This window comes from Rhinichthys klamathensis, unplaced genomic scaffold, assembly GCF_029890125.1.
Source record: "Rhinichthys klamathensis goyatoka isolate OS25496 unplaced genomic scaffold, OSU_Roscu_1.1 h1tg000535l_1, whole genome shotgun sequence".
Lineage (NCBI taxonomy): Eukaryota > Metazoa > Chordata > Actinopteri > Cypriniformes > Leuciscidae > Rhinichthys > Rhinichthys klamathensis.
In genome coordinates this window covers 1-19,447 of record NW_026607011.1, presented here as the reverse complement: position 1 = coordinate 19,447, position 19,447 = coordinate 1, and the positions used below count along the sequence as shown (strand labels likewise).

The window sequence follows — 19,447 nt, the reverse complement described above, 5'->3', positions numbered from 1 at the left end:
TTATTGTAATTAGAATTATGCAGATCTCAATTATGATTAATGTTTCATGTGTTCAGGGGGAAAAAAAACATCACAGAGTAATATTCTAGAAATGTCACGAAGAACAGAATTAATAATGAGTTTATAGAAGGTCCAAATGCATCAATTCATAAAAGTTCATCACACTTAATTATAGGGAAACTTGAGGAGAATCCTGAAATTAAAATTGATTTTCCTTAATGGTAGAGAGTTGCCAAAAGAAATATATTATTTGGAAGAATCTCTTAACAATTTGCCAATTTTATGTGGGAAAAAACGTTCCATCATTAGAAGACAATGCAACACCATAGAGGGTTAACTGAACTGTTCTCACCCGTAAACACACAGTACTTCACAACGTCAAAGTGAAAAATGAGCTGGCCAGTTAATTAATGAATAATTAAAAATAATAAACAGAAAACAAATGAGCGCATAAGTATTCACCCTCCTGCTTTGACACACTTTAATGAGTTCAGAAGCAAGCAAAATAATAGCTTGATTAAAGTACACCTGTACACAGATGAGGTGTTCCACATGATTTCAGAGTAACTGCACCTGCGTCTATTAGTGTATTTACACCGAAACACTGGCGAGTGTGGTAGGAAGAAAGACTCTGATGCTTTAAAAACGCTGCTTGCTCAGGGCAATGACATTCATCCAGTGTTGATTAAAAGTCTGAATGCTATGGAGCAGCTGTATGTGAGAGACCCTAAAGATTTTAAGTCTAAAGTTCGATGAATCCGAAACTGAACTGTTTGGTCTAAATGCCAAGCACTGTGAAAAGAAGAATGAGCAAAAATGCCATTATCACTATGTGAAAAAGCTTAAAAAGAACTTATGTAAGATGTACTGTAATGGATGGTAAAGTGTGAATACTTGCGCTCAGTTATTTTCTTGGTTTAATCGGTTTGTTCTGGGTGTTATAAAGTTGTTTGTGCTGATGGGTGGCAGAACTTTTTCATCTAAATAATGTAATACATCAAAATCTCTTACAGTACATTTTATATGAACATATACAGTATACTATCATTGAAAAGTTTGGGGTCAGTAAGTTTTTCTTGGATGAAATTGATTAAAAGTGACAGTGAAGACATTAATAATGTTACAAAAGATTTGATTTCAAATAGCCTAAATTGTTCTTTTAAAATGTCTATTTATCAAATAATGAAAAGAAAAATGCATTACAGTTTCCACAATAAATATTAAACAGCACAATTGTTTTTCACATTGATGACAAGAAATGTTTTTAAAGCACCAAATCACATGAAAGCTCATGTGACTGATGCTATTAACACAGTGCAAAGAAAATACGTTTTGTTGCTATTTAGTGCAAATACCAGTAAATGCTATCTAAACTAGAGTTGTTACTGTATGTTTTTTTATCAAATAAATGCAGCCTTGAGCATAAGAGACTTTCAAAAACATAAAAAAAAAAAAAACCTTATACCAAAAAATCTTACCAACCCCAAACTTATGAACTGGTGTATATACTTTACTTAGAATATGAAAAAGACACACAGTGGGGTCCAAAAATCTGAAAAGGGATGTTTAATTATAAATTATAATATCAGCAAATATAATTTTTTTAACAATGAGTAGGCTACCCCACTGTGTAGTAGTGTATACTTTTACTTTGTGTAGCTATACCTACCTTTTCTCTACTTTCTACTACCCACACAATGGATCAACACTTACCTTTTAGCAAAGGGCACAGTAGCCTATATCTGGACTCATAAGCTACAGAGACGAGCTGACGTGAGGTTTTCATCCTCAGCACAGAGACAAAGAACCAAAGCAGAATTAATCATGAGCATTTGACAAAAGCACACGTAAAGCAGCAGACGACACATAAAAATCAGTTTCCTTTTTTTAATAATTTCTTTACAGACAAAAAAAAAAAATTCTTTATATCAATATAAACTTAACTTCTTAAATACACAGTATTTTATAAATATAACAAAATACATTTCGTGTGTTGCAACAGTTTAAACTAGGTAACATTTGGACGGAAACATTCGTGTAGATCTAGTGCCCTCTAAACTGCCTGAGTCTAACGTGTGTATAAGGACGGTAGAATTATCAGTCTTCTGTAAAAGCCTTCAACATGGACAGTAGCATTTCACAATCCTCATTTCATTTGACTGTAGCCTCCAGACTAGAGCAACTGTGATGAAGTCCATCTATGTGAAATGTGTCTGAGTTCATTTTCACAGTGGATTCATTTGAAATTAAATGTCTATTATGATTAGCTTTAGCATTGATAACAATGTATAATGTTCTAAAACCCTATCAACATCCCTTAAAATAATATGTTTAAGACATCGTAGGATGAGAAATGCATGTTGGTAACTAATTCCACAGCACATATCCCTTCACCTACCCTTGTTTCCCAGTCTCTCTCTCTCTCCTTATCGTTCACGGCAGATGAGAGGCTGCTCGTTAGTAAACTGTCGGCAAAGCTCCTAAATCACATTAAGTAGGCACGGAATACAAAAGCAACATCAGCATACAGCACCGCGGAAGATAGGTTCTCATGGCACATTACAGGACTACAAAAACACTATGGCCACATTTAGAATCAGGAAACGGCAGCTGAAGAGGCTTGAGGAGAAGCAGGACTCACAACCATTTCATCATCAATAAAAAAAAAAAAAAAAGGTTTAATTTGGTAATGTCTGCTTATCCACATTGTGCATCCACAAGCAGTATCTAATATACACATTTAAAATACGCTATTAATGTCCCCAAAGTCTTACTGGGTTTTTTTTTCCAGCTCAAAATGATCATAAAATCAATCCTAAGCTTATTCCTCAATTAATCTGTTCAATTTAATTAGTCAAATTTAATGTGCTCAGCGAGACTGGGGTTTCCACCAAATGCAGCTTCATCAGAACAGAGAAAAACATAAATAAACCGAAACAATAACTTAATTGTGAACAGTTTGCATTCAGGAATTATGTTAAGATGCTCTCAAGAAAACCAAAACGAACATGAATAAAAAAAAAAAAAAACTGTAACAAGTTAACACAGCTTTGAATCATATTAGTACCGTCAAAAAGTGTTAAAGGAACAGTTTAGGAAACACCACTGTCCTCTGGCGGTCACAGTCAACAAGATATGAGCGACAGAAAAGGAAAGTGAAATAGTCCACGCAGTCCCGACCCTAACAGATATCTACAACGTGTGAATTAAACCAAATTCAGCTGAGAAGTACCATAGCCACACTGTTAACATATTTACCAGATGCTACAAACTAATTTGCACAGCTGTGTGAGCAGAAAGAAACTACAAGCTTCTGAGGCACTTTAAAGCCCTTCAAGAGGAAAAAAGAGGATGGGGAGTTTGTGCCAGTGCTTTAAAACTCTTAGGATAACAAGATCCCTTACAAAGACAGTCATTCCCTCTAGAAGGTGTATAAACTATCCTGGGATCAACAGCAATGCTAAGGCAATCAGGTAGGAAAAGCCCTTCACGAGTGGAAACCATGTCTATGTACAAATAAAGTCTACACCCTCAACAGATAAAGGAGTATGTGACCATTGAGGAGTTGATTATAACTTTTTTGATGTGGAAAAATGTGGATATTCGATCTAGACCTCTGATAATTTGCGATATATTTCAGTATTTCACCATTTACAGAGCTTCGAAAGGTTCTCATATATGTTTCCAAACCTGAATATCTGTGAGGAGCTTTAATGTGTAAGCTGAAAGGCATTATGTGTAGAGAGTTATATATGTGCAGGTCTTGTCAACAATGTGTGTACACAGTACAGAAATGATGTATCCGTTACATTTACACATTGATACTCGCTGGCACTATGCTATAAGCTGGCAGTATAACAGGTAGAGCAAAGCCATGAGGAGAGAGTAGAAGAGCAGGAAGCCGCTGGAAAAAGGGGAGGAAGGAGAGACGGAGGGAGAGGTGACGTTCTTGTCCTCGTTCACCTCCTCCTCTATTGCCAGGAGCGCCGTCGCACAGCGATGCACTGCAGGTATCTTACTGCACAGGACATCAGACGCTAAACACAACTCCATCTGAGAAACAGAGAGACAGACAAAGGAAAGGAAGAACAATGCAAAGAGGACAAACAAAGATGAATGGACACAGCATTGAACAGACACACATGAAAGCAGGGTCATTTAAAGGGATAGTTCACTCAAAACTGAAAACTCTGCCATCATTTACTCACCTTGTTTTCTTTTTTTTTTTTACTTACATGACTTTCTTTCTTCCGTGGAACACTAAATGAGATGTTTATAAAACTAGTGTACATACGATGTCTAAGGCTGAACGATATTTTGTTTTTCTGCGTTAAATGTTTGGAAAAATGCAGGAAGTTTTCCTAGATTCATTTAAATAGCTATGTTTGGAAAGGATCAATCTTTCTAGGATGATTGGGGTGATTGTTGGAAAGTGCAGCTGCATAGAATATAGAAATAATAAAACACAAAAAAAGCAAAAAAAAAAAAAAAAAAAAAGAAGACATTTTACTCAGATTTTTTTGGGCTGAAAGATTTGGGTGTTGACACTTGGCTATAATCTCTTTACAAGAACGAACTTAAACCTCTTTCAGTAAGCAAAAAATTTTTAATTTCCACTTTAATAATTATTATTACATAAAAATATATATATATAAAAAAACATTGTAACAATACTACAGTAGTGTAAAATAAAAATAAATAGTAATAGTATTTAATAAAAATAATTACAAAATGATTACAATACAAATATTATGTTAAAGTCGTCATAAAATCTAAATTGACACTATTTACTTTGTTAACGCATATTACTAGTCTTGTAGTGAACAATTAATACACCGAAAGAAAATGTGTTTCTTTTTAAAATGGTAATCTTTAATCAAAATCTGAACATTTGCTTCCGCTCTGAAATGGCGTTTCCTCTCTGATGATGTCAGTTTGACGGCTTGGGTAGAAAACGCTTAACCAGGAGCGCTTTACCTTTAACGGTGGAAGAGTGAGTGGAGAGATAAGTAGCTAACCATTTAATATTTGACAAGTGTTTTACGATAGAAATGTTCAACAACAGACATTAATATCCCAACGATGCAAACTACTTGAATTTTTTCTGAACTGAAAATATGCTATCATTTACATGATTCATGTCATTCATAACTGAATGAGAAGAGACAAGAACCGTTTTGCATTTTCGACATATTAGACATGTGAATAAGATTAATAAAATGTGTGCATATTTTAAAATAAAATATTACATGCAAATAGTTTTAATTTATTGCTTCATAACAACAATTAGACCTAGAACTTATTTTACCATTCTTTTTCCATTCCCTTAAATCCCTTTTAATCCTTTAATTATTTGATTCATTTAAGCTGCAGTCCGTAACTTTTGTCGCTCTAGCGGTTAATAAACAGAACTGTATGCGTCTTGCAGAAGAACATGTTCTCTCTGTTTATGTCGATGACGAGTCACGCAGGCACTGGGATACTCCGCAGTGGTACGACCCATAACAGTCTAAAATTGTCCGAACATAAACACTTCTTATAGGTGTACTGTAGTGATTCAGGATAAGACAAAAACAATGTTTGGAAAATGGATTCAGGATGTACTCGCTCATTAAATTGTTACGGCCTGAGCCTTATGTTTATTTGCGTGTGCTTGTATTTCTCTGGTTCTCTCTCTCTTTCGGACTAGGCTCCGCCCCTGCGCACCTGCAGCCCGAGCGGGGAGAGAAGGGCACGGAGGTTGACCTACTACGATTTGTTTCTAGCGGCGTGATCGCTTCGATCACAGCGTGGCGTGCACTGAAGGAGAAGGGCTTGAGTGGAGTGTCGAGAGAGCCCTGTGTGCGTCATGATGTTTCCGCCAGCCGCTGTTTCATTGGTGCTTGTTTCTATGTTTCGTTGTTCTATGTTTGTTTATTTCTGTTAACATTATCTGTTGCCTGCTGATACGTGCGTCGTGTAGTTCCAAGAATAGTAGTTCGCGTGTCTTTATGTTGCTTACCCCCTTCTTTAATGAGCACTTTAATAGTGGGGTTCTTAACAAAATAATTTTTGTAAATTTTGCACTCAAAACCGGTTATAGTTGCAGCTTGAAATAATAAGCCAAAAAACGTTGGTCCCCCAATGTTCAAGACATGGTTACGGACTACTTCTATGATGATTTTTATGGCTGTATGGTGCATTTATTGTCCTTGACAGCCCAATCCCTATTCGCTTTCACTGCATTACAAGACAGCGGCTAAGACATTCTGATAAACATCTCCTTTGGGGTTCCATGGATGAAAGGCATTTGGCTTTGAAACATCATGAACTACCTGAGGTGACTACCCCTTTAAGATTAAAAAAAGCCATAGAGAGCACAAAAAAGTAGCAAATCGAGCTTGAAGCACTTGAAAAACAACATCAAAAAGCATTACCAGTCACATGTCAGTGGGCGAAGTGGATTTGTCTCGTTTACAAACAGCTCACACAATACGTCTCAGGAAGACAAATAATATGGAGGATGATAAAAGCAGCAAACAATAAAAAATTTAATTTATGTTTACCTCAGGGACTCCAAGCCTACGACATGCAGCAATGAAGTTTTCGACATTGAGGCGGCACTTGGCAGCACTCAGCTTTGGCTGAACAGACAGAAAGATTGAACAGATATTCATTAGAAAGCAAATTAAAAACAACCTGCTAGTAAACTAGCTGATCTGGGATCAGCTTCCTCCGAATAAGGATCACACATAAAAAGAGGATCTCACAAGTGTTTTTTTTTTTTGAGATACTAACTAGATTGTAAAAGAGATTTGAATATCTCAACCGGACATCACCTGGTAAAATAAAGGATAAATAAAATAAATAAAAAAAAGATTATGTTTTGGCCATAATGAGAATAAGATCCAAGCATTAGCTCACCACTGCCGGTGAGGGGATGTGGATGATTGACACGGAACGAGGTCGCACGTGATTGGCCAACTGGCAGAGAACTGTGCCATTGGACAACGCCTCTCCCAGATCGTCAGGCAGAGAGGTCTTGAGACGCGACTCCAGACACTGGAAGAGAAACATGGAAAGAGTGATACTACTGGGAAGATGCATCAAAAATGCTTCTTAAACTACACAACCAGATAAAAAAATATAAAAAATAAAAGACAAAGACCAAGGTAAACAAGGGGTAAAAACTAAGATAATCGTAAGAAAAATGGGGTAAGAGCTAGAGATGGAGAGATGAATAATACAGGATGCCTCTTTACTTTGCGCAGTTGCAAGATGTCTGTTCTGTCCTCTCGTGGGGATCTGAGTGTGGAGCGGGATTCGCTGCGGCCAGACTCCGCCAAACTGTTTCCTGATCCTGAGAAGAGAGCAGTAGGGTACAGCATATATTACTGACCAAATCAAAATTATAGGTCCTACAATCCTATATTACTTTTGTGTGTGTGTGTGTGTGTACCAGTCTTGACGTTGCAGCGTGAAGATGTGCGGAATAAGAAGCTGTTGGGTTTGGGAGCAGAACCTGTAGGAGAACAGGGCTTCACGGAGGGCGCATCTGTAATATAAGATTCATTAAATACTTCAAATTACAGCTTCAGCAGAACAAGCTACATTAATTAAACAAAACTGTAATCAATACATTGTTTCTATGTATAAATTATATTACATTGCTCTCAAAGAAACCAAAGCAAACATTCAACAGAAATGATTAAAAACAAAACCTGTCAAAAAGTGTCGAAGCACTTTTGTAACAGCACTGCCCTCTGGTGGTCACACTGCTTTCATGGGGGTTCATTTCTAAAGAATTTCTATAGGTAATTGAAAGAAACTCTTTCGTTTGAATGGCTGCATGTCGATTGTCTGTCACAGACCATGTTAGCTTTGCACTCAGTTGGGCCAAGTGTTGCATTCACTGTTGTTTTGCAATTTTTTTGCAGGAGAAATTCAGGCATTTCAATAGCAATCCACATGATTGGGAATTTCACATGAGGGTAAAGGATTTCACCATGCAGATTCTGCAAAGGGTTTAAGTTGGTCATGTGGATCAGCAGCATTGAGCAACCGAATACCGCTTAGTTTGAAAGTTACTTCTGTTTGAGCAATGCTTTGCGCATCACTACACTATTGCCAATACTTTTCCCCAGCTAATGTGACCGCCCCTAATATAGATCTACATTTTTAATAGTTTGTGTGATATCCATGTGATAAAGTGAACAGTACTTATGTTTTGCCAATATACTGTAGAGTTAGTTTAGATAGAGTTCCTAACAGAAAAAGCTCAAGCAAGTTTATTGTTCCTTTCGCAAGTAATAATGTGTTACTTTTTCCTGAAGGGTTGTTTGAAAAATGCTATTAATCAAACCAAAACTCATCAAAGTGCCCTGTTTAAAAACAATAAAAAAATTTTTTTTTAAGGTTTATTACTTTTTTTGGAGGTCTCCTACAATAGTTTACATGCAAAGGTCAAAAAACGCTTTAAATTTCTCAAAATATAGACTGCAGCATCACCTCTTTTCCTAGGGTTGGGTATCGTTTTCCTTTTAACGATTCAGATTCTACTTATCGATTCAGATTTTTATCGATTCCTTATTTCGATTCTAATAAAGTAAAAAAAAACTTCGATATCATTTACATTTATTTTACGTCTCATTGCAAAACATTTCTGAATACCATGAACATCAACAGGCTAAAGAACACTAACACAAGGAACTTTTGCCTATGGTTTAAAATTACCATAGCAAAAACCACTAACCTAACTAATAATATAAATTTCAAGCATTATTAAAGTAAATACTCTGAGTAAATAATACAAAATTATCAATCGCAGCACATAAGTACAACTGAACAAAGATACGTTTGAAATAAACTGTTATTTTATATTTGATTAGTTTGTATCCCTGAATATCTTAAAACACTGCACTTTATATATAAAATATACATTACAAATATAGTTACAAAAGTTATTTAGTCAAGAACAGCGAGTGAATTTCCTCTTTGTCTTTTGTTTGATTAGTGTTATAATAGAGACGGCAGCAGCAATATTACGCTGCTGTCACTTTAAGAGCTGCACAATATACTGTTACTCCTGTGTGCAGCACAGAAAACAACGTGTGAGTCGTCTCGCGCTTGAATGGTTTAAAGTCATATTAAAAAGCTCACAAAGGAATCGATAAGTCGAAATTTAATTTTTATGACAAGTATTTGATTCCAGAATTGGAATCGACTTTCAATTCCCAACCCTACTCTTTTCTCACAGTGTCTGAAATGGTTCAATAAAGTATTCGGTCTCTCTAAACCCCTTCTTTCCGAGACCCTCCTCTGTTGATTGGTCAGATCATGGACCAGTCTGTTGTGATTGGTCTACCGCTTACAGCGTGTGTCGGAATTTCCTCAGATTTTCAGAACACCGAGATACGAACAGTAACAACATCGACGATGTTCACGGGCAGCCAATGAAGACCATAGGCTGGCATTATGCAAACTTGTTACAAACCTATGTAGGTTCGTGCAGGAAGTAAGGGTGGAATTATCGATGACTCGTTTCTTTGGGAGACAACTATATTTATCGTGCACTTTGATCTTTGAAACTCTGCCTTTTACATTCACAAACAGCTATACACTCACCTAAAGGATTGTTAGGAACACCATACTAATACTGTGTTTGACCCCCTTTCACCTTCAGAACTGCCTTAATTCTACATGGCATTGATTCAACAAGGTGCTGAAAGCGTTCTTTAAAAATGTTGGCCCATATTGATAGGATAGCATCTTGCAGTTGATGGAGATTTGTGGGATGCATATCCAGGGCACGAAGCTCCCGTTCCACCACATCCCAAAGATGCTCTATTGGGTTGAGATCTGGTGACTGTGGGGGCCATTTTAGTACAGTGAACTCATTGTCATGTTCAAGAAACCAATTTGAAATGATTCGAGCTTTGTGACATGGTGCATTATCCTGCTGGAAGTAGCCATCAGAGGATGGGTACATGATGGCCATAAAGGGATGGACATGGTCAGAAACAATGCTCAGGTAGGCCGTGGCATTTAAACGATGCCCAATTGGCACTAAGGGGCCTAAAGTGAGCCAAGAAAACATCCCCCACACCATTACACCACCACCACCAGCCTGCACAGTGGTAACAAGGCATGATGGATCCATGTTCTCATTCTGTTTACGCCAAATTCTGACTCTACCATCTGAATGTCTCAACAGAAATCGAGACTCATCAGACCAGGCAACATTTTTCCAGTCTTCAACTGTCCAATTTTGGTGAGCTCTTGCAAATTGTAGCCTCATTTTCCTATTTGTAGTGGAGATGAGTGGTACCCGGTGGGGTCTTCTGCTGTTGTAGCCCAGCCTCAAGGTTGTGCGTGTTGTGGCTTCACAAATGCTTTGCTGCATACCTCGGTTGTAACAAGTGGTTATTTCAGTCAAAGTTGCTCTTCTATCAGCTTGAATCAGTCGGCCCATTCTCCTCTGACCTCTAGCATCAACAAGGCATTTTCGCCCACAGGACTGCCGCATACTGGATGTTTTTCCCTTTTCACACCATTATTTGTAAACCCTAGAAATGGTTGTGCGTGAAAATCCCAGTAACTGAGCAGATTGTGAAATACTCAGACCGGCCCGTCTGGCACCAACAACCATGCCACGCTCAAAATTGCTTAAATCACCTTTCTTTCCCATTCTGACATTCAGTTTGGAGTTCAGGAGATTGTCTTGACCAGGACCACACCCCTAAATGCATTGAAGCAACTGCCATGTGATTGGTTGATTCCATAATTGCATTAATGAGAAATTGAACAGGTGTTCCTAATAATCCTTTAGGTGAGTGTATAAACACTACATGAAAGGTAATATCCGAAAAAGGTCGACTTCATGGGGTCTTCAAAAAATGAAGATAGATCTTAAATGCCATTTTCCATTAAAAGCAGCTGAAATATCGAGCATGAAAGGTACCTGTGCGACTGATGGAGCGCTGCAAAGACCCTGCATGAGAGGACTGAGAAATCTGATCTGCACTCTGAGAGAAAGAGAGAGAGAACACTCATTAAGTATAATATTATGCATTTATGACAGAATGAGGTGGAGGGAGAGGGAGAGTGTAAATGTGAAGGACTCACTGCACATCTCTGTTTCGGGCCGTTGGGTGGAGAGCTGCTATCTGAATCACCACTAGAGGGACACAGAGATCAAATCACAAAACGACAAAAAAAAATATGTTGACTGCTTTGTGAACTTCACTAACTAGCCAACTTCAGAGTGAACTAGCAACACAACAACCACATCATGCATGTTTTATGAATTTACGTTACTCTTAAATAAGGCATGTCTATTTGATCTGACTGTTAATTATGCCGCCACAGCTAGTATTCAGATTTGTGCCTTCTCTTTGTTAAAGAGATACAGAATTCCACAACAAAACATAAACACCAGCACGCGAACACATAAACGCATATGCGGACCATTCACTCCACTCTTACCCTGAAATGCTTCCTGTTCCTCCGTGCTTTGTCGTCGTCGCCAAGTTACTTCCTGTTTTTACAATAATCTTCTGCAAACTGTAAGACATCAAACTCGTATTAGTCAATAGCCTCCTAATACAAAAGCACACAGGACTTGTTCATAAAAAAAGAGCATTCTGGGAGAGCCCTGATGTTTTTCTTCTGACTGTGTTTTACTATGATTCATTCTTTAAGACACAAATGAAGTAAAGACACACGACAGCAGATAACAGTGGTTTCCTTTACAAGTACAATGGCTTTGATGACGCAGCATCAGCAAATAAATAATAGAGGCCATTTTAAATCCGCTATGTGCTTTTGAAAACTTGCTTGCTGTGCATTAGCAAACAGGATTGTTCGTTCGATCGCCTCTTAGGCCTAACAGTCTTTTTGACGCCATATCACCCATGTTTCACTTCCACATTTCCTGGATTCATTCAATCCCATCATCCACTCACGTGCTGGCTTTGTCTCTCTGTTGCTGGGCTCTTTCTCTTTCCTGCCAGATAAGCAAGTTTCCAGGCCTCCTCCTCTCCTCTAGAGTGGGACTGGATGGTGAGCCGGAGTCTGAACCATCTCCAATCACAAATATTCTGAAAGGAAGTAAAAGAGAGATTTATGGGGTTTTTTAAGCCTTCACCAAAAAGTCACTACTGAATATACAAATCCACTATACAAGGGTGTTGTAGGTGTGTTGCTAAAGTTTTTGTGTGGTTTTTAGTCATTGCTACGCAGTTTCGAGGGTGATTACTTACTGGCTCAAGTCAAAAGAGTCTATTATTTTCTGGTCACTAAATATGGCAATTTAAGTCTAAGGGATTTTTAGTCCAATTTAAATCACCCACCAGGTGAAAATCATACGTCTGATTGCTTAGAAACGTAATAACACATCTTTCCACAACAAGCCGGATGATTTTAGCTATCGCTTATGGTTAGGAGTTGAGCAATAATAGTAAGTGATGTTTGCTGTAAGGCTGCAATACTCTACACAACTTTGGAACGGATTTAAAAACGAAACGATAGAGAATCTCACACTATCAGACTGTTATGTCTTTCCAAACACAACAAACTCACGCAGAAACATGTGTATTGTTGCTTGGAGATGTATATCAGATGAAAACAGATATGTGTTCTAAAATTTATATCCTCCAACTTAATGGAATCATAGTCGAAAAAAATTTTATATATATATATACACACACCATCGCACACTGCGATTTTTCTGTGAAATCTGTCAACTCCGACTGCCCAAAATCTTCAGACTGGCTCTGCCTTTCGGCAACTAGCATTGACTTCTGTGAAATCTGTCAACTCCGACTGCCCAAAATCTTCAGACTGGCTCTGCCTTTCGGCAACTAGCATTGACTCCTCCAGATGGTAAATCTGGGCAAAAGTCATGGAGTGTATTCCAGCCTTCAGCAAACTGCACTAATATATCTACAAACTCAAAGAACAGGAGGAAGAATGTAGGACTGCATGATACTGGGGGGGGGGGGGGGAAACTGACACTGCGATATTTCGTTTTTTCTGCATTATATATTGCAATACTCTTATTCTTTTACACTTTTTAACATAATACTTGAATAGCTCTATTTGGGAAGAATTTAATATTCTAGAATGATTGGAATGATTTTGTAGGGGATTTTTGCATAGACATTACAAATTACTTCTTTTTTTTTCTCTGAAGAATTTTCTTTAGAGCAAATCATCATTTTAGGGCTGAACAATTTGAGGAAAAACTTGAAAAAATTTGTGGTTTTCACACTTGGGTAAAATCTTTACACTAACAAACTCAAACCTCTTTCAGTAACCATAAAGTGATAAGAATAATAAAAACCAGCAACTCTTCATACGTAGGCCACATTTAAATTTGATCATAAAGTAATAATTATCATACTTTGTATTATGATTATTTAATAGAAGTATTAAACCATTAATATATTGTAATAATGATAATACTGCACTGTATGCAATCAAATATTTTATATTCATAATTTTTTTGTAGTACAATTGTAAATTTAGTAATTTTCAAATGTTAAAACCCCAAGCTTTTACTATGGTGAACAACAGCAGGGAGATTTTACAGCTTTTCCTTTGTTGACAACAGGTTTGCAAACAATTCTCATTAGAAATGAAGTGAAACGTGTGGCACTGCTAGCACACATAACATTCCCAAAATGCACATTACAAGAAAATCAAACTCGCAGCACAGTTGGAGTTTAAGTGGAGCAGCATTTACTGTGAATCAAGCCGCTCCAAGACTCTGAAACACCAGATATATCGCACATGGATGGAATAATGGATAGAATAATCTATTTTTTAGATTGGATTATTACTTTGTACTCTTTGTACTATCTTCAATTTGTCTGCTGTTATAACGTTGAATAAAGCAGACCAGTTTACTGAGTAACTATGACAGTAAGATACTCAGTTACACTGAAACTGTGGGAGGAAATTCACTGTTGACTTTTCCCAGCACTCCCTCACGGATTGACCTTGCGTAATCATAGTGGAGGAGGGATCCAGCATACTTTAATTAAGAGACTCTGTGTTTCACAGCAACTATCTGAACATGTATTATAATCAATTAAAGGACGTCACTGTGGCCTTCAAATCACACTGAAACAGTAATTCTGACTGTCAGCTTCTTTTTTCTACCTTTGCATTTTGGTCTTCACAATGATGTTTTGAAACACCTTGGAGAACCACACTCTAAGAAGAGCGACTGGAAATTTTCCGGCCTGCTGCCATGAGACAGTCTGATGTCTCCCTTTCCTCCATTTATCATGCCCGCCCGCACGTTACATAGCACGAGTACAGATCCTTACCAGCTGTATTCAAATGCATTCAAATTTGTGCACTCTTTGTGACTTCCTGGCACTCTCAGTTTATTTTGCATTGTCTATATTGAATGCAGTACGTCTACATGACTGACGTTTCTCCATAGCCAACACTGAGGGCAGATCTATGACGAAAAATATGATACAAAAATTTCACTCTGTTCCTTGGAAAGAAAATATTACATCTGCCTGACAGATTGCTAAACTATCTGATCCAGATCAAACCGAAACTATTTGAAATGTTTGAAAAATAAACGTGTCTAACAAGAAACTGTGTGAGATAACCTGATACCACACTTGAGCACAGATCAGTATCTTGTGACTGTAGGTCTAAAAGTTCCAATATCGGTCACCTAATAGGCTGGTCAGATAAGCCAGCGAGTGTTTACATCGAAATACACTAGCTGGGTTATTTTGACATGGCTCAAATGCAAACAAATTCCTATTTCTGACAGCTCTGTGGGGCCCTTCTTTATGTGAGGACCTTTCAGAGGCATTTTCCATTTTAATAATAACAGGTTTCGTGCGCAATGTATGTATTTATGCAAATGGCATAAGCCCTTACCTGCTGCCTGTAGAATCAGGGCTCTGGGAGGAAGTGCTGCTGGAACTTTCACTATTTTCCTGTCATGGAGAGAGGGGACATTATATTAACATAATTTTACCTTATGAGTTCTACATTAAAGTTCAAATGGGTCAGAAAGATTTTTTAATTCATACTTTTATTCAGCAAGGATGCATTCCATTGATCAAATGTGACAGTAAAGACATTTACAATATTATAAATCATTTCTATTTCATATAAATGTTGTTAAAAAAAATATTGTTTTCAGCATTGATAAGAAGAAATGTTTCTTGAGAACCAAATCAGAATGATTTCTGAAATATAAAAAAGTCATTTTAAATATTACTGTTTTTACTGTATTTTTTGATCATATAAATGCAGCATAAGAGACTTCTTTCAAAAACATATAAAAAATATCTTGCCGACCCCAAACTTTCAAACGGTAGTGCATATGTCTGAAAATATATTGAAAATGTAGGAAGTGTTCGTTAACTTAAAGGTGCACCAAGTTATTTTTTTCCCATGTAAAAGTTGTAACCCTAAAGAATAGTGTAGTAGACAGCACAATGGCAGCCATGTTGAGATCGCATGACTTGAATATTTCTCACTTCATCAGTTACTAATCACAGATAACAAATATGCTTGCAAATGTGGTATTTCTACAAGAGCTACAGTATGTTTACAGATTTTCATCAATTCAAATATAACTTGACTTTATTGTTTATATGTACCCTGAACTAAAATAAAAAGTAATCTAAAAATATCTCTGTAGTTTTGCGTATGTAAATGGGTACATTAGTGTCAACATTACCATAGCAACAAGAGCCTATTAGCATTGCTGTGAGATTGAAACATTCCTGCAACTTTCATTTCCTCAAAAACTGATTTGAATAAGTCATTGCTTCTTACTTTTTGTCCATCCAGTCTCTCAACAACCTTTAAATCCTTTAAAATGATAAGACAACCTGTTTTCACACTCACACCATTGTTATTGCTGTGACTGAGGTAGTTTTTGTTCTGATTGGTCAAAGTCGAAATATTAAGTCGAACAGATTACAAGCTATTGACATCAGTAATAGACTACTATGAAACTATTGTTTGTTGCCAATAGTTGTCAATATAGATCTTCAACTTCCAAGACCACTGGAGTTTCAGCCAGCACATCATAGGGTCCCATCTGGTCCAAAAACAAAAGTACCGAGTGCACCTTTAATGTTCAGTGTACTGCAGTAAGTCCTCCTGACCTGAGGGGACTCTGTAAGTGGAAGGTGACACCTCTCCTCCTCTTCCTCCATTACGCTGTTGTCTATGAAATCCACTTGCTCCAGCTCTCCATTCACTACAGAGAGGACCAAGAGTTATAGAAGCATTTAACCCTCTGGGGTCCTTCGGCCCAAATGGACCCGAAGCATTTAAATATATATATTTTTTTAAATCATTGCTTTATCGGAATGGTCCGAAATTTGGTGACTTTGTTGGTACTTGGCATATGAACACCCCAAAAAATTGGGGACAGGATCTGAATAGTCTAAGTGGTTGTAAAAAAAATAGTCACACTCAGGACCTTCGGGTCCAAATGGACCCGCATAGGAAATGAATGGGAAATTGGCAAAAATGTGAAAATACAGAGTTATTTTGTGCGTACAAACTACAAATCAGCCACGATCCAGAAAAAAAGCACACAACAGTGAAGGGGTGAATCTATAAAACATCAAGAGTGCAAAACAGACACATCCACACACACACACACACACACAAACACACTTTTATACACATTCACACTAATAAATTCAGATTACATATGGGTTTTGAATTTTTAAAATGCTCAGTTTGTCCACCAGATGGCATCCATCTCATTTCAAAAATTGCTTTCATGAGGCCTAGGCTTGACTCTAAAATGAAATACAGCTTTAAAAAAAAAAAAAAAAAAAAATTTTTTTATATATTTTTAATTTCTATTATATTCAATGGGGAAAAAATGGGTCATAATTATTGCATTAATATTAATTATAAATCATTTTTATTTTTGAAATTATCTCAAAACACCAAAAAAGAAAAGAAAAAATATTATAAAAAACAAGTAAAAAATAAAAAAAAGATGATTTTTTTTTAATAAATATTAATCCCACCCTTCCGGCCCATTTGGACCCGAAGGTCCTGAGTGTGACTCTGAAATGAAGGACCCCAGAGGGTTAAATCACAGGCAACCAATTAACAATATTTAGATTTTTAGTAGCTTTTATTTTAAAGCTTATTTTGGCAGTTTTTATTTTAGGTCCCCTGGTTGGGAACTACTGATCTTAAGATTCCATTAACCTTTACCTTTGGGTGTCTCTAGTGACGTATCTCTCTCCTCTTCCTCTTGAAAATTTGTGTGTTCGCGGGAAACGTCGGTCAATCGCAACGACCGTTCCGAGAAATCGTCAGCAGACTAGAGTGAAACAACACAGACGCACATACACAGCCGCTTGCATCATCCAATAAAATTTCTCTCGATAAGCCTTTAGCAACCATAGTCCAAATGGTGCATTAGTGCTTAAAGGTCTCTTTATACCTCATTTCCTGACCATCTTTTGCTGCCGCTGTCCACGCTGTTAAAGCCAGAATCCAGGCCACCATACTGACCGGGGAACAGGTCCTGATCAAGACTGAAGAGACCACACACACACACACATTAGCATTTTCACTGAAACAGGCGATTAAAGCTTTTCGACACCCTAAGACCTCTCGTCCTTGACGATCTCTCACCAGCTGTTGAAGGCGGTGGGCCGCAGAGCTTTCTCAAACTGGTCCTGAGTCCTTTTGCAGGCCTCCATGTTCAGATATTTAAAGATGTGGAACTTTCCTTTGGAGCAGATCTGGGCAGGGGGCATCTGGAGGGGGTTGTTGTCAAGGATGATGCTTTGGAGGTGCCGCAGATGACGGTAGCACACAGGCACGTTGGATATGCGGTTGCACGACACATCCAAACGGACGAGAGGCAACTCTGACAACTCTGAGTTGAGAGAAGAGTCAACTAGATCAATCTAATATATGTATAGTGGATCCAAAACATATTTGGACACTTAGTGCATGAATGACACAAATCGACAAACAAATATACATCACAACTCAAAACTCAGTTCTCAAGTTCACACAGGTGTCCTATCACAGGTGGAGTTCATCACACTTGCTATGCAATAATGTTTGACAAGCAGAAAGTGTCCCAATACTCTAAAATAAACGTTATCTTTCTTTAAAACAAATGCCACTTTTGGTTGATCATTTCTTTAATTCTATGACATTCGCATACTTTCAGAGTGGTTTAAATGTCCAAATATTTTTTGTGTCCATTGTATTAATCTGAAACAGATGTAAGCTTGTTATAAAAGCTTTCTCCTCTGACATCCACATAACACACTGGTTCCTTTTGTTTTGGAATTTTACACAACATCTTGATTTCTGTAAGCTTACAAGGTAATACACTATTGCTACATTTCCAAATGTTAACTGAAGTAATAGAAAATGTGTTTATAAGTTTGGGATACTGACCTTCTGGTAAAGTTGCAAGCTGGTTTCTTCTCAGATTTAAATCCCTTAAACATTCTAACTGGCCGAGCTCAACAGGAAGTGACTGTAGCTCATTACAGCTCACATCCTGGTGGAGAAACACAGTGAGTGGAAGAGACAGAGAGAAAGAAATGAACAAACGGAAGAAATTATAACAATGAAGATTGTGTGTACGTTGCAGTTTAATAATTGGTGGGGCAATAAGGGTTTTTAAGTAAGCAATTAATACTTCAGCAAAGATGCACTAAATTGTTTAAATTTCAAAAGTTTCTATTCAGAGAATTCAAAGAATCCGGGAATTTTTTTTTATCATGGTTTACACAAAATATTAAGCAGCACAGTTGTTTTCAACATTGATTATAATAATAAAGGTTCTTAAACAGCAAATCAGCATATTAGAATGATTTCTGAAGGATCATGTGACACTGAAGTAATAATGCTGAAAGTGCAGTGTCATCACAGCAAGAAATTACATTTTAAAATGTATTCAAATAGAAAACAGTGATTTTAAAAATGTTGATTTTGATATATTAAAATGATAAATAGTGATAATATTTCACAATATTACTGTTTTACTGTATTTTTGATCAAATGCAGTGTATGTGAACATTAGAAACTTCTTTCAAAAACAATAAAATATCTTACTAAAAAAAACAACCAAAAAGAAAAAACATTCCAATCAAATAAATTCATGTATAGGAAACACTGCTAGTGCTAATCTTCACACCACAGACAACACTGCCACATATGTAGAGACTAGGGCTGGGACGATACACCTATCTCCTGATTCAATACTATCACAATACTTTGGTACCGATACAAGAATATAGCAATTTAATATTGCTATGTATTGTGATTTGTGTTTGTTTTTTTTAACTCTAAAGCATGGGGAAAAGTTAAATGATACACGTATACATTAATGTGCATGTCGTATATCCGTAGATGTCTCTCCATCCGCCATTTTTCACTTTTTTGTGTCCACTAGTAAGAGATATGATGTCATACTCAC

At 37.0% G+C, this 19,447-nt stretch overlaps 1 protein-coding gene across 1 annotated transcript; it reads right to left on the bottom strand.

Annotated features, from left to right (window-relative positions):
• Positions 1-1,873: 1,873 nt before the first annotated feature.
• On the bottom strand, positions 1,874-18,666 carry LOC130073381 (leucine-rich repeat and calponin homology domain-containing protein 4-like; the record flags this gene model as incomplete). Its single annotated transcript, XM_056238747.1, has 15 exons — positions 1,874-4,053; positions 6,546-6,623; positions 6,904-7,041; positions 7,242-7,339; positions 7,439-7,534; positions 10,940-11,003; positions 11,104-11,155; positions 11,464-11,541; positions 11,943-12,077; positions 14,890-14,948; positions 16,134-16,228; positions 17,212-17,320; positions 17,444-17,537; positions 17,638-17,884; positions 18,421-18,666. Coding segments are annotated over 15 exons (1,808 nt in total), but the record flags the coding sequence as incomplete, so codon positions are not given.
• Between the last annotated feature and the right edge of the window lie 781 nt (positions 18,667-19,447).